The 14,923-nt window shown below is 41.8% G+C and overlaps 1 protein-coding gene across 3 annotated transcripts in view; it reads left to right on the top strand.

Annotated features, from left to right (window-relative positions):
- Positions 1-14,923, top strand: part of PROX1 (prospero homeobox 1) — a 120,646-nt gene that overhangs the window by 59,271 nt on the left and 46,452 nt on the right. For 2 of the 3 annotated variants that reach the window (XM_073628387.1, XM_073628388.1), the window contains exon 4: positions 11,926-11,970. The exons of the other annotated variant lie outside the window; for it this stretch is intronic. In XM_073628387.1, the coding sequence (XP_073484488.1) occupies positions 11,926-11,970 (45 nt within the window). The remainder of the gene's footprint in view (positions 1-11,925; positions 11,971-14,923) is intronic. 3 annotated transcript variants of the gene reach the window in all.

The following is a 14,923-nucleotide window of genomic DNA, read 5'->3' as shown; positions in this document are numbered from 1 at the left end:
CCAAATCTCACAAAAATTTCACAAAAACAACCTGCAACACAGTGCAGGATCCTCTAATCACAAGGATTGGGCTACTGAGAACACAGCAGGATGTCGTCATCCCAAGGATCATGATGGTACCCTCCCCTAGGCACTGTGAGTGAAAGACAGGAGAAATGTAAGAGTATTATTAACTTTTTTCCACCCCACCTGATTTTTTTGGCAGTTTAATGCAGCTTTTTTAGAAGGGGGAGGAGGTGCAAGGTCCACGTAAGGCCCCATGCACACTGGGAGTTTAGCTCCAGTGCGTGGGGCTCAAGGATGGATGGGGGGCACAGGGGTCCCATCCAGCTGCCGTTAGCCTCTGAAACTCTGAGAGTCTGACAGTTTCTGTGGTTTGATGGGACTGGACAGTGCACCTAGCTGTACCTTCTGCATTTTCCTACCTGTCAGGTTTGTGTTTTTCCCTGTTAATGTAAGAGACCCAGATACAAAACTAACAACCTGCTGAACAAGAGCCACACTTTCTGGACATGTGTCATTCCTAACCAATCAAAATCATCTTTCATTATCCATAATATTCCAAACAGGTACAACGTGTAACTGGCCAAAGTGAGCAACTAAATATCATTGCTTGTTACAGCCTTAACGTAAATACAAGTATTAGGCTAGGTTCACACTGGAGAACGCAGCGGCTCCCAGCAGGAGTCCGGTGCGTCTCCATTCACTGTTTCAGGTCTGATTTCAGCCTGAATTTTGGGCTGAATTAAGACCTGAAACGGACCAAAAGACACACAGGGCTCCTGTGCAATTCGGTGCCGCTGCAGAGATGTGTGAACCAGCTCCTTAGAGAGCCAATCACAATCTTCTGCTATGTGAATTGGATGTGGGGAAATCCGCATCCAATTTGCATAGGTGTGAACCAGCCTAATGCCCTGTACACACGGTCGGACATTGATCGGACATTCCGACAACAAAATCCATGGATTTTTTCCAATGGATGTTGGCTCAATCTTGTCTTGCATACACACGGTCGCACAAAGTTGTCGGAAAATCCGATCGTTCTGAACGTGGTGACGTAAAACACGTACGTCGGGACTATAAATGGGGCAGTAGCCAAAAGCTTTCATCTCTTAATTTATTCTGAGCATGCGTGGCACTTTGTGCGTCGGATTTGTGTACACACGATCGGAATTTGAAACGACGGATTTTGTTGTCGCAAAAATTTTATAGCCTGCTCTCAAACTTTGTGTGTCTGTTATTCCTATGGAAAATGTGTGATGGAGCCTACACACGGTCGAAATTTCCTATCACACATTTTCCATCGGAAAATCCTATCGCGTGTACAGGGCATTAGAGTTTTATTTTATTTTCGTGGTGAATCTTGACAGCTTTGTATCGTGACCTTCTAATGTAAGTCCTGAAAATTGTCCCAGCACATTAAACTAGGTTACCATATGTACAAACAAAATATCTAAAAGATTTGTCCTCCTATACAAAGTTCCAGAAAGAATCTATTCCAAATGCTCCAGTATAGCAAACATGATGCTGGTAACTAATGATGAGGGTTCAGCAGTTCAACTGAAGCCATGACTTTTGAACTTGCAAAAAAGTCACATTCCAGTTTAACTGCTACTGATCTGCTACTGATCCTTAAAGGTCTTTGAGATACGTCAGCCAGTAAGCCATTTTCAGATTTCACAAGTTGCTGGGAGCCAGCCACATTCATCAAATCATAAGTTTTCATCCACTTATGATCATTGAATGTGTTTCTAAATGTAAAAACTTAGTAGTAGAAGTAGCTGGAAAAAATATAACGTATCCAGTTTCATTGGAAATGCTTTACCAACTATTTACAAAATGGTTAACAAATTATTTACAAAATAATTTATTACCTCATTCTTCTTGCAGTCATATCATTACTATAGCCCTTCTTCCTCCCCAAGATTTAAGGTCAGTGGTTGGAGATCGAGGGGAGGGGATATATCCTGTGATGTCATAGGCTAACTACATGACTAGGGGCCCACCGTGCATTGGTATAGTGGCATGTTCTGTAGGTCTTAGAGAAGAAGGACGCTGACCAATCTAGCACTGATCTTCTTTTGTGTTTATCCTGGTCATGAACAAACAGGAAGCCTCTCAAGATCACCAGAAATTTTGTGTTCCTTGCATTTATGCTACAAATAAAAGGACACGTGACATTCACTGCCATAAAAAGTGCAATGTAGTACCTACTGTGTAAATGTTAGGTTACCATTTGGGGTGAAGGAAGGGAGCAGTATTGTTAGTCTACTTTTCCAGAGAGGTTTTGACGCGTTCTTCTGTTAATCTGAATGAACAATATCAGGATGGTAATAATAAATCTTGGTCCTGGCCTTCTGGTCCTCGGACTGTTCATAAGTTCTTCAGTTGAAAAACTGTAGCTCATTGATCACCAACATGATGCTCTTCGCATAAATGAACACAAAGAAGACAAGAGCCATTGTTGTTTGTTGGGCAATCAGGCTGGAGCCCGTGTGAATGAAACTATAGTCTCCCTACATGTGCTAGATTTACTAAACAGAGAATTAGCGTAATTTGCTAATTGAAGGAGAATTTGCATTAACAATTTGCACATTACACATGCAGATACATTGTGATTGTGAACTGCAATCATCTGGTCTTTTGTCAATGTTCTCACCAGTTGTGATATGAATAAAAAGGAAGTTTTTTGTTTCTTGCCGAGATGCACAATGCAACTTTTTCTCCATGGATGCAGCAGATTCGGAGCTACACATAAGCTTTAAAAATTCCAGAGAGAGATATTGTTGATAATTTTGTTATATTAAGTGTTATTGAGGAGAATACATTTCCACTTTTTTCTTATTTTTAGCTCTTATTTAATTGCCTACAAGAAATCAACAAAAGCTCTCATAAAGCCTAGTTTCAGTTGGAAAACTGGGTTGTTATACCTATGCTGACTTAGGATCTTTTAACCCATACTCATAACAAGGGTCATTGAAAGCCTTTTGAACCACAAATACTACTATAAAAAGTTGTTCATATAAGTGCATATGTTTAAATCTGCCACACTCCCTTTAGCTTTCTTTTTTAATTCATAAATAATATCTCCAAGCAGGTTCCAAATATGGTGGAACCTAAAGCGGATCTCCACCCTCCCGCTTTCACAATTGGATATTATTGGTTTTAAATACATTTTTTCTTTCTACATTTATTTGTGCTGCACAACAGCACTTCCTCATTTCTTTCCTAGGTGAGAATGAGGTGTGTTTGTCCTGTCCCCACAGGGCTTCAGGTCCCGAGTAGGCCATGAGGCACATATGTTCCATAGGGTTCCCTCTAAGCATGCGCAAACATAGCAATTATGTCCTAAAATTTGCCATCTTTGAGCATTCAGGAGAAATCTCCTGCACATGCACTGATGTGCTAAAGGAGTCTGCCAGGAGCCGTAGGCCGGGCAGGGCCCTTCGGCACATCTATGCAGGGTCCAAAGGAAGGGGCAGAGCAGATAAATAGAGGACTGAAGATCCTTTTTTGAGGGTTGATAAAGGCTAAACTTTTTTTGTGGCTAGATTAGGGTTAAACCTTCTTTCTGGTTATTTTCTGCTGTCTGTTTACTGTTGGTGAGTTTTCCCTTCACTTGCTGTCCCAAAAATGCAACTGTGAAATTAAATCTCCAAAAGACAGTTATGACCCAAATAGGTTTCCCCATTGGAAGATTTAGCCTTACACTTATGTAAAAGTTTGGATTTAACGCACTTTCTGTTCAGGGGACAATGATCAGTACTCCAAGTAGAGGGTAAGATTTCCCAATGACGGCACAAAGAACAAATAAAATGAGAGAGTGTCTAATCCGCATGCAGTCTATCCAGTGCTGGCCTTAATACACTACAAATGAAGTGAGTATGAGATGTCCAGACTGGGGTTTAATGTGTCCTTCTTTTCCATTTTGGGAAATGTGATCAATCGGTAAAGATGAACAAACTTTTAGAAACGTGCCCTTCTTTAGATAGCATTACCACCAATCGGGATGAAATCCTAATCCAGTTCCCTGACAGCTAATAGAATCCAGGGCAGGGGAAATCAATGTGGGTTTGTAAAAGAAAAATGATGCTAACGTGGCACCTGACCAAGCCAAAAGTGTGATCCCAAATTGATTATTGCACTTATATTACAGGAGTGGGTGAATTAGGTAATATCTCAAACCAAAACCAAAAATTATTATTACACAGAATTTATATAGCGCCAACAGTTTGCACAGCTCTTTACAACATGAAATGTAACACATCACAGCTTATTAGTGTTAAGATGTGGCTACCTAAGTTTTTTTTTTTCTTTATTTTCACCAAATGATCTGTCTGGCCTGTCCTAGGGAGACAATGCTCACTTGATGCACTGTATTTACAGAAAAGCAGTGTTGTCACCCTAGGAAAGGGCTAAAATAACTTTCCCTATTCTCCATAACATAGAGGGGAGGGACTCTAGTCCTGAGAGATGGCTGGGAACAATGCGACTGATAAGACTGCAACTGTGACAGATAGCACAGGATCAACTGACAAGGTTTCTGGCGGGATCAATACATATTTTTTTTGTACTTATCAAACAGATAGAACAAAACACTTTCAGGCTGGGTTCACACATATGCAAACACAGACATTGCATGTGATTCGCACTGCATTGATGCAGTTGTATGGCCGAACTCGCATTGGATTCGCACAAAACAGGTGCAGGAACCTTTTTTTTTCCCTGTATTAGAATCGGATCACACGGGTTCACACCCATGCGGTCTGATTCCTGTCCGAGTGCACAGTTCGCACTGCGATCTGTGAACCATTACCTTTGTATTGACACCCGCATCGGTTTGCAAGAGGCAGTGTGAATTGCCTGCGGAGGAGATGCGATGCAGGAGCCGGCACTGGAATTGCGCTGGTTCCCGCATCGCAATAGTGTGAACCCGGGCTCAATGGTATGTTTTAGTGGTCGCCAACCTTTCAGACCTCATGGACCACTAAACTCACAATTTTGAATCTTGTGGACCACTAACATGGATTTTACATGCATTATACACACAATGCTCTGGCTCGTTGCCCCCCACACACACACACTTCCCCCCTTGCACTCTGAATCACACTACTGACTTACACAGACTCATCATTGGATCTCACATCCTTATCCAGTCCTGTGCTCCAACTCTGTGCTCCCTCTCACAGTCGGTGATCAGCACTGCCATTGGAAGTCCCCTCCTTCTTCATCTACTGCTCTCCGCACTACTCCCGGCACCTCCCTCTGAGTTCACAGGACTACAGAGGAGGCATCAAGTATCAGTGCGACAATATTGCAGTATTGCCTATCAGCATGCACTGAGAACAACACTGAAAACAACTTTGGGCGGTATATATCCGCCACAATGTTGATTTGTGGTAGAAGCCATGGGGACCACCAAAATTTTCTCATGGTCCACATACCACTGGTTGGTGACTGCTGGTATATTTAACAGATCAAAAAGGGAGCAAATGAGAATAAGTCAGAGTTTGCATTCACATTTATGTAGTCACTGAATCTAGTAAGGAGCCAAGGCCACCAAACAAATTTAAAGAACCTGGTTAAAAAAAGCATCACAAATATAAACATGAACATATACAATACAGCACCAAATGTAATGTGGGGATCTGCTTGACATAATCAGGAATTTCCTTAAATTGGGGGTCAGCTGTTTCGTGGGAAAAATTGATGATTTGCTGTGACTCTTACCGACAGGAAACCCGGGCTCTTTTTAATTGCTATTCATTTTAGCACTGCTATATGAACACACTACAGATGTCTTGGCTTATCTTTCCAGAACAATCGTTCCTTCTTTCCCTATTCTGTCTCTACAAGACAAAAGAGAGGATGGTGCACAATTAGGAAAATTAAACAATAAAACGCCTCTTATGCGCACTTCTGCAGAAAGTACAGTGGAACACAACTGCAGGCAGAATTCCCTATTGTTGTGTCATTCAAGTACACAAAATTATTCATGTCATGCTTTTCAATGCAGTTATATTTTACATGTGCATATTTTATAACACAGGCTGGCCAATGTGAAGTTTGCCCAGACGATAATTTGCATGCAAACATTTGCTATTCTTAGTGGTAGTAGTGCTGGCATAATAAAGAAAGCATAAAAACAACCTTTAACAACATACATGGAAAGTAAAATTTCTCAGTAATTTTCTAATTTTTACCAGGATATATTGCAAGTGTACTTTAAATTACAAAAAAGAGGATAGTAGGTGTAAAGTGCATCCCTCAGTGTAGCTAGCTTTAGTTACTCTCTGCAAACCCACCTGATAGGCCATTTTGGATAGGCAAAGCTCTGACACTTCTAGGTAGTGTCAGAGCTTGTTCATTTCCTCCCACCACTTCCACAGTTCTCTTGGGCCATCACTTGTATGGATTGCCTTACTGGCTAATAGGAATGTGCTGAAAGCAAAAAAGGCAAGATCCAAAGGAAATACTGAAATTCTGTCTTGGAGGAGTATGAAATCTTCATAGGATTGAATGGAGAGTTCACAGTACATGTGTGGTCCAAATTTTGTCAAACGGTCTCATTGGCAGTATATCACTGGATCACGGACAGGGGAGGATAATTAGCAGAAGGGGCAGGGAAAGCTACAATATACATGTACCTGAAAAAAAAATGTAACCAGCAACTCCAGAGTCCATTAGAAGATCTTCATTGCTACATAATAGTCGGTTTAAAAAGGGCTAACGCATTTCGGCATATAGCCTTGATCACAGGCTGTATATAGCCTTGTGATCAAGGCTATATGCCAAAACGCATTAGCCCTTTTTAAAATGACTATTATGTAGCAATAAAGATCTTCTAATGGATACTGGAGTTGCCGGCTACATTTGTTTTTGAGTGCTATGCAATATGCAATGGCTGGAGGCCATTCGGGCCAGAGCACCCAACAAAGAATTCCATCTTTTATCTATGAGATGCTTTCTCTGCACCTGTGTTTATTTTCCATACATGTACCAGAACCAAAGTTTCAGTTAGACATTAAATCTAGCTTACATTTACCATTAGCTATCCTTTAATGCATTATGAACAACAACAACAACTAATCAGAGAACATGTTCAAAAGTTTTATCTGTGCATCTCTGCTTATAAAGTAGACTATAAGGGATTGAATTACTAAAGGAAAATTGCACTCTGCAGGTGCAGTTGCTCCAGAGCTTAGTAAATGAGGTAAGCCTTCACTTTGCAAAGAATACCCAATCACATGCAAGCAAAAATAAAAAAAAACAGCATTTTTGCTTAAACATGATTGGATGATGGAAGTCAGCAGAGATTCTGCTCATTTACTAAGCTCTGGAGCACTTGCACTTTGCAAAGTGCACAGTCTATTTGCCTTTAGTAAATCCACCCCAACTCTCAATACACAGTGTTAATGCAGCTTTTTTCAAACTTTTTACCCTAGAGCAGGGGTCTTCAAACTATGGCTCCCCAGTTGTTCAGGAACTAAAATTCCCATCATGCCTAATCATGCCTGTGAATGCCAGAGTTTTACAATGCCTCATGGGACGTATAGTTTTGCAACAGCTAGAGGGCCGTAGTTTGAAGATCCCTGCCCTAGAGGAACCCATAAAATAATGTTTAGGTCTTGGGGAACTCCTGCTAAAACCAATTCATGTAGAGTAAGTGGAAAAAAAATACCCTTAAATTGGTGGCCCATGGGAAGAAGGTCCCCTTACAGTGGTGGTCAGAAGTCCACCCTTTCAGAGATCATTGGTGTCATGCTGTAGGTTCTGCCAGGTAAGGATGGCCTCCAGATTTATGCAGGCACCATCATATGGGAAGTCAGTTAGCCACAGCTCAATGAAATCCTAGAAATCTCTAAATGAACCCTAGGCTTCCATGTAAACCTGGTTGAAAATGGCTGGTCTGTTGGATAGTAAAAGGAGATTTCTTGACACTTCCTGAATACTGGATGTAAACTGACAGGTTATAGCTAAATACCAAACAGTTACAAGGTGTACTTGAGTCTGTATAAATATCAGGCTCCTGTAATCTTTTGTACAGTAGTAGAACTCAGACAGGCTTTGCTGCCTGTGGATGTGCTATTACATAACAGGGGGGGGGCAAAGAGATGACTCTGCTGTATTGCTGACTGCTGTAGAGAAAATTGTGGTCACCAACTGCCTGCCAGGGATATGTAAATCTCAAACTCACAAATACTTTGACAACTCCCTTCAACTGTTTATTTAGCTCTTTGCCCAGTGCCTAGTTTTAAGCTGTTTTTAAACACAACTCCTGGCAAAAGTGGTAAGAAAAAATCAATAGCCCATTAAAAGATAAAATGACAAAACCAGCAATTGCTGCAATAATCACCTTCAATTTAAAGATTTCCTCTGTGGTAATTTTTTATGCCAACACATGTCCTTAGTCTGAAGGCCAGTATCAACACACCTCCTCTAGGCAAGGTTGTCCTGGACCCGCTCCCAGCTTGTGACTGGGCAGTGAAAGAAGAAGTAGCATAATGATTAGCTCAACTCTCTGTCTCTCTGCTTTCTCCTCTTATCAGCATGCTTCTTGTCATCAAATGAACTGATTGTCGCCTTGTGCTGCTTCTTTCTCTCACTCTCCATCCCTGATGTACAGGGACTGCAAGAGGCTGATGCTATGTCACATTCAGGTACTTACACTGCTTGTATATAAGAAAATACATTTAGGGTGAATTCACGCAGTAAGCCATTAAATCGCAGAGCAGCCGATTCAGCCCTGCGACCAGGTGGGCAGTGTGGTGAGCTATTCAGCGCATCACATGGCTCCCTTTTTTTTGTACCAGCTTTATGTGAAGTGTACAAAATGTACATTTCATTCACTGCAATGTCAGGCAACGCGATGCACATATGAAAAAAATTTTCCTGTGTATCCCTGCGGTGACAGACGCTTTACTATGCAGTAAAATACCTGTCACCACATATAGTGTGAATTGGCCCATAATGATATATTATTGGTTACAGAGCAGCATTCATTTGTGTCTTTCAGCTTTAACTTCTTCCCAACTGCGCTATAGCTGAATGACAACTACAGCACGGTCGCACATTTCTGGGAGGGTGTCTATTGTGGTCCTCCCGTGATCGTGCTTCTAGCGCACCCCCTGCGGCGTGCATTGGCAGGCATCTGTGATCGCTGTGTCCTTTGGACACAGCGATCACAGATCAGGGTAATGTGGCAATCACAACGGCTCTGTACCATGTGATAAGCTGTGTCCAATCACAGCTGATCACAATATAAACAGGATATAGCAGGGAAAGCCCGGAGAGCCGGTAAGCAGCAATTCATACAGGGGCATAGGTGTGCGCACAGGGTGTGCCAGGTGTGCCTGGGCACACCCTAATCACCCTGTGCAATGCAGATTCCCCCTGCTTAACCCCCATGGCAGCTGAGGCTACAGAGAAAGGGACTGGGAAATTTCTGTCCTCAGTCCCTTTCTCTGCTATTTCACCAATGCCCCTCAATGGGGCTCCTAACACATTGTAAAAAAAAAAATAATATTTTTTTATTTTATTATTTTATTTTGTTGTTATTTTTTTACATTTTTTTTTAAATAATTATTTCATAATTTTTTTTTTATGAAAAAAATATTTTACAAAATTGTAAAAAATAACAAAATGAAATAATAAAAAACTGACACCAACACCATCCACTGCTCTACTGTGCATGTGCATTGAACTTTGGGGTGCACACCCTAATGCAATAGGCTGCGCACACCTATGTACAGGGGACATCTACATTGATAATCAGGGCACAGATCATGTGTCCTGATTATCAGGGCAGCCCCAACAGTACCCATCGGTGCTGTCAATCAGTGCCCATCAGTGCTGCCAGTCAGTGCCCAACAGTGCTGCCTGTCAGTGCCCATCGGTGATACCTATCAGTGCTGCCTATCAGGGCCCATTAGTGCCGAATATTAGTGCAGCCTCATCAGTGCCACCTCATCAGTGCCCATCAGTACTGCCTATCAGTGCCCATCAGTGCAGCCTGTCAGTGCCCATCAGTGCAGCCTCATTAGTGCACATCAGTGCAGCCTCATTAGTGCCCATTAGTGAAGAGGCAAAATTACTTATTTACAACATTTTTATAACAGTAACTAAGAAAAACTCTTTTGGTCTTTTTTCGTAGCAAAAAAAATAAAAAAAAACAGTGGTGATTACCACCAAAAGAAGGAAGGGGGGCTTTTAGACAAGTAGTTAAGCCCTTATAACTTTTCCATCAGGAAGTGTGGGCTTGCCTTTCTGCTGATGCTTCTGAATCCATGTTGCTTGCTTTTGTTGTTTCTGTACACTAGTATCTCTCGCTTCAATAAAGATTTAAAGTAAAAAAACTTAAAATCTGTTTTCACACTCTGTTGCTAAACGATGGCATGCGCAATCACTTTTTCTCGCCTTCATTAGGTCATTCATGGGCATTCTAGAAAAGAAAAAAAAAATACCCTTTCTATTTTTTTTTTTCGGTTCTCTACAGTACTCCAGTCCATGTGAGACAATGTCTTGTAACAATACAGGAGCCTAATCTCCATGTCAAAGCAATTTTCATTCCCCAGTGCACAGGCTGCTATCATTTTGTAATGTTTTGTTTCTTCTCTTGAAAGAATTAAAAAAGGAACAGTAAGCCGTCACGGGGGCCCTGTTGTCCTTATCTCAGTGTCTGGAAATTTTGGACAGTGTATTCTACTGCTCAGATAAAATGGGGGAAAAAAAAGAAGTCCAAGTTCAGCAAATCGTAATGGCTTTAAGTTCTATTGAGATCGGCAAAAACCAGAAGATCAGATAAGCGGGGTCCTTTAGTTGTCTTTTTAATCAGGATCCCCGCAAGGCTGAACAGAGACAGAACAGACACGCAGAGAGAAAATATAATTCTTGGATAGGTTAAGTACATGTTTGAACTCTTGCAAGCAGAAGAGATTTGATGATGACTTAATCATTTTTCGGTCAATTATCTGCAAGGACCCTTGCAACTGCATGGCAATTATGATGCAAGATGGCCTTTTGGGACAAACACCAGTCTCCCTGCCTCTGTTTCCTCAGATTCCCTGCCACGAATCCTCATTCACTTCATTATCTCTGTTAACATAGGACGAACTTTCTGTGCAGTAATTACAGCCCCAGTGCACACTTTAGCTGTCATCTTGATGGAGGCCTGGATGTCCTCACTGCAGCCTCGGATAAGTGGTCTTTGTTGATTTTTGATTAATGTACATGTCTTCCTGGAGCTTAGGAAAAGTGAATGCTTGTGATGACAAAAGGCAGGATGGGGGGGCCTTACATATCAGCTTGCTTGATTTAAAGCCTCAGCTTTATTGGCTTTGGCTTGGCAAGCTAGAGTCTCATCTGTTCTTTCAAGGGAAATTCTAGATAAATACATGCCACTCCTGTGCAAAAGAATATTTTGAAGCTTCTGCTAATACTTGGCATTGTGTCTAAAGGGTGCTTTTGACCACAGCTGTATACCAAAAGCTTTAATATTCAGAATAAAAAGGAATCACTGGTGAGGCACCTGTTGATGTCAATGGTGGCAGCCATTTTGTTGGTTTAAAAAGACTCTTAAAAGACCTTACCTTCGTATTGGCCATGCAGTCCTACACTACTCTTTCAGAGCCCTGTAAAAATACCTGGTGCTTCTGGGTATGGGGTAGCATCTGACCTCCTCCCAGGATGCAGTGCTCAAGTCTGAGTGGCCAATCACCAGGCCTGAATACTGTCACCTGGGAAGAAAAATTACGTCATGTAAGCTCCAACCAAATTTAGTACAGAACATACACAGGTTTGGCATTCCTAGCCCCAATGGGAAAGTGGGTGTGATTGGCAAAATTGGCAAAATGCAGAGTCTCTTTAAGAAAAAAAAAGCCATCATTGACAACTCAGGTCAACAGACTTTTTTTGTTTTTTTTTCAGATGGCTAAGTGTGCTACAGGGAGAATATGTTATGTATTGAAGAAGGTAGGCACGAGTACAAAGTCTTCAAGTTTATCCGGTACCGTGGTAAATTTAGGTAGTAAAAAGTTAAGTTTATATTTATCATCACATCCCCCCACCCCACCTTCCCATCCCTTCCTATCCCAACAGGAACAGTCCCCCTCCCCCAATGATCTTGCAAAGAGACGCTTTTCCCACAGGTGCTACAAAGTACCTAAGCCCACAAGTTCAGTGAAAAGGACTGGAACCTCCTTAGCAGAAGTTAGCTGTGGCCAGTAGAGGAGGGTACCAGCTCAGCTAAACAAAGTGGAATTGTATGGTTATGGGATTGTAAGAGCAAGGATGGGTATTTGGGAGGAATATAATAGATGAAAAAGTACACCTATCCTTAAAGTGCAGTCAACAGCTTTTCACAATACCATGTTTTTTATTTGGAGGCTCTTCTTTAAAAATCAGCTAGTACCCACTTGTTATTGGTTTGGATGCTGGCCTGTGTTGCCTGACTTGAGCTTTTGCCTCAAGATAGAGTTACAGGTTTTAAAGCCCTACCTGGATTAGAAAGTATAAATATAGAGAGTTTGAAGTTATACTCCCTTGTAATTGTATGCAAATGAACTTCTCCAGAAAGAGACAGAACTTCAGGGGAACAGTTTTAGCTTTACATGGCAGCCATAAAAGTCACTTTCCCTATCATTTATGAAAGCTCTGTAGAACATCACAGACCTGTAACCATAAAAAAAGCAATGAAAGAACCATTATCCTTTTTGCTCATGGAGGAGATCTAGCAGAACACCTTTCCCCAACACAAGCCTGCAAGTCCTTAGCTGTAAGTGCATTCGTTTTCTTTTTCAGGCTTTTTTCCCTTTATTTTTAGTTGGTAACCATGCCAGTAGTACAGGTTGACTCTCACTGTACTGTATCTATAGAGAGTCAGTGTTGTCATTCTAGGAAAGAAAGTATGTTAGGAATACCAAATTTTTTCCCCTCTTCTCAGTGCCATAGCAGGTGTTCTGTAGTTCATAGGGGAGACCTGTGCTGGTTTGGTAATACAGCTTGAGATAAAACATTCCAGGACAACACTGGATTTCTTGCAGAATCAACCAGTGTTTTTTGTACTTATTGAACTGATATAACAAAATGCATTCAGGGGTATATTTTACCAGACCAAAAGGGAAAAATAAGAAACGTTCATTGATATAGATCAGGGGTCTCCAAAAAAAGGGCCAGTTTACTGTCCTTCAGATTTCAGGGGGGCCAGGCTGTGCCCAGTGGGAGTAAACAATGCCCGATCTTTGATATTAGGGGGATAAATAGTTGGTGTCATGGATTTATGCCCCATTTTTGGTGTCAGTGGAAAGAGTCATGCCCCATTGTTGGTGTCAATGGCAGGAATATCCGGCCCTAGGCCTGCAGTTTTTGGAGACCACTGATATAGATGAATAGGAGCTGCACACCAGTGATCCCTGCCTTCTAAATGTTCTTTATGGAACCATCCATAATATAGCTGCTTTATGATGTCCCTGCCCAAGGATCACCTTGCCCCAATGCATTTCAACAAATGACTTGATCACAAGGTACCTTGTAATCAAGCCTTTTCGATGAACTGCGTTGAGACAAGGTGATCCTTGGGCTGTGACATCATAAAGCAGCTATAATATGGATGGTTCACTAAAGAATATTTAGAAGGAAGAGATCTCTGGTGTGCGGCTCCTATTCATCTATATCTTTCAACAGCAAGCAGAGACAGGCCAGCACCCTAGACGCCCATGGAGATTGCATGAGGCGCAGGTCTGGAGTGGTGCTGTATGTGTCGAGGTTTGAACTACAGTAGAAGAGAAGTTTGTTGTTAGGATTTGCATACACTTTAAGGAGGGATTGCATATCTGTGGGTAAATTCATTTAATCCATTTTAAATAAAGGACCTTGTGTACTAAATTCTTATCTTTATAATCATTTTTAACCATGTGTATCAGAGTGCAGTAAATGACCCCTGTAACGAGTCCCAGAAAATGGCCTTGCCGTTCTTGATGTAATGAAACCGAATAACTGAGCGAAGTTTATGGGAACAGCCTAATGAGAAAGCATGGCAACAAATGACATCTTAGCGCAGCTTCCACTAAAGTTCAATTGAGATTATTATCTGTGCCAGCAGTGCCATCCCAGCACACAGATGTAGCAGAGGCTCGCGTTACCAAATGTTTTCATTGTGCATTAGAGATTACCTTCTATATAAAGTGTATCTCGGGAGACCCGGGGAGGATAAACATGACTGCCTTTTTAGAGCACAAGACTGCGCGGCCAACCTTGCCTCTCCTTCGAAGCTGTCCTAAGCCGCAGCTGTACCTTTGTATTATCTCCAGTAACAGAGCACGTCTGCATGTCACTCTTATTATAGTTTACTTGACTTCACAGGGATCTAGGCTTTATTAATAGCTTGGACAATGCCACATGTGCTTGCCTTTGTCATGGAGATTCACGTATAAATATTATGGCTGAGCATTGTTTTCCATCGTCCTTATATTAGCTTAAGCTCAAGCTGATGGACGACCTAAGTTGCCTGACTCCGCTTGACTTAAAGCTGAACTTCAGGCAGATAATAAAAAAAAAAACCACCAATGAATACAGTGATGTATTTGTGAAAAAAATCACAACCTGTATTTTAAATGCAACTAGTGTATATACCTGATATCTAAGGCCCATTTCCGCTTAACGGAATCTGCTTGCTCAGCGAGGGATCCCTCCGCTGATCCCCGCTGAGCAGGCGGATGACAGGTTCATGTCCGCTCAGCTGTGCAGAGCGGACACAGACACAGTCCAGCTCTCCTCTATGGGTAAATCAGATGGAAACAGGCCGCCTGTTCGTTTCCATCCGATCCACCGAACGGATGGAAAATAGGACCACCTCCGTCTGTTTTTGGTGACAGAATCGGATGGCGGTGGGTGTCAGCGGACACGTGTCCTCCGACATCCGCCGCTT

Source organism: Aquarana catesbeiana, linkage group LG04 (genome assembly GCF_042186555.1).
Source record: "Aquarana catesbeiana isolate 2022-GZ linkage group LG04, ASM4218655v1, whole genome shotgun sequence".
Taxonomy (NCBI): Eukaryota; Metazoa; Chordata; class Amphibia; order Anura; family Ranidae; genus Aquarana; species Aquarana catesbeiana.
This window is presented reverse-complemented; position numbering and strand designations above follow the sequence as displayed.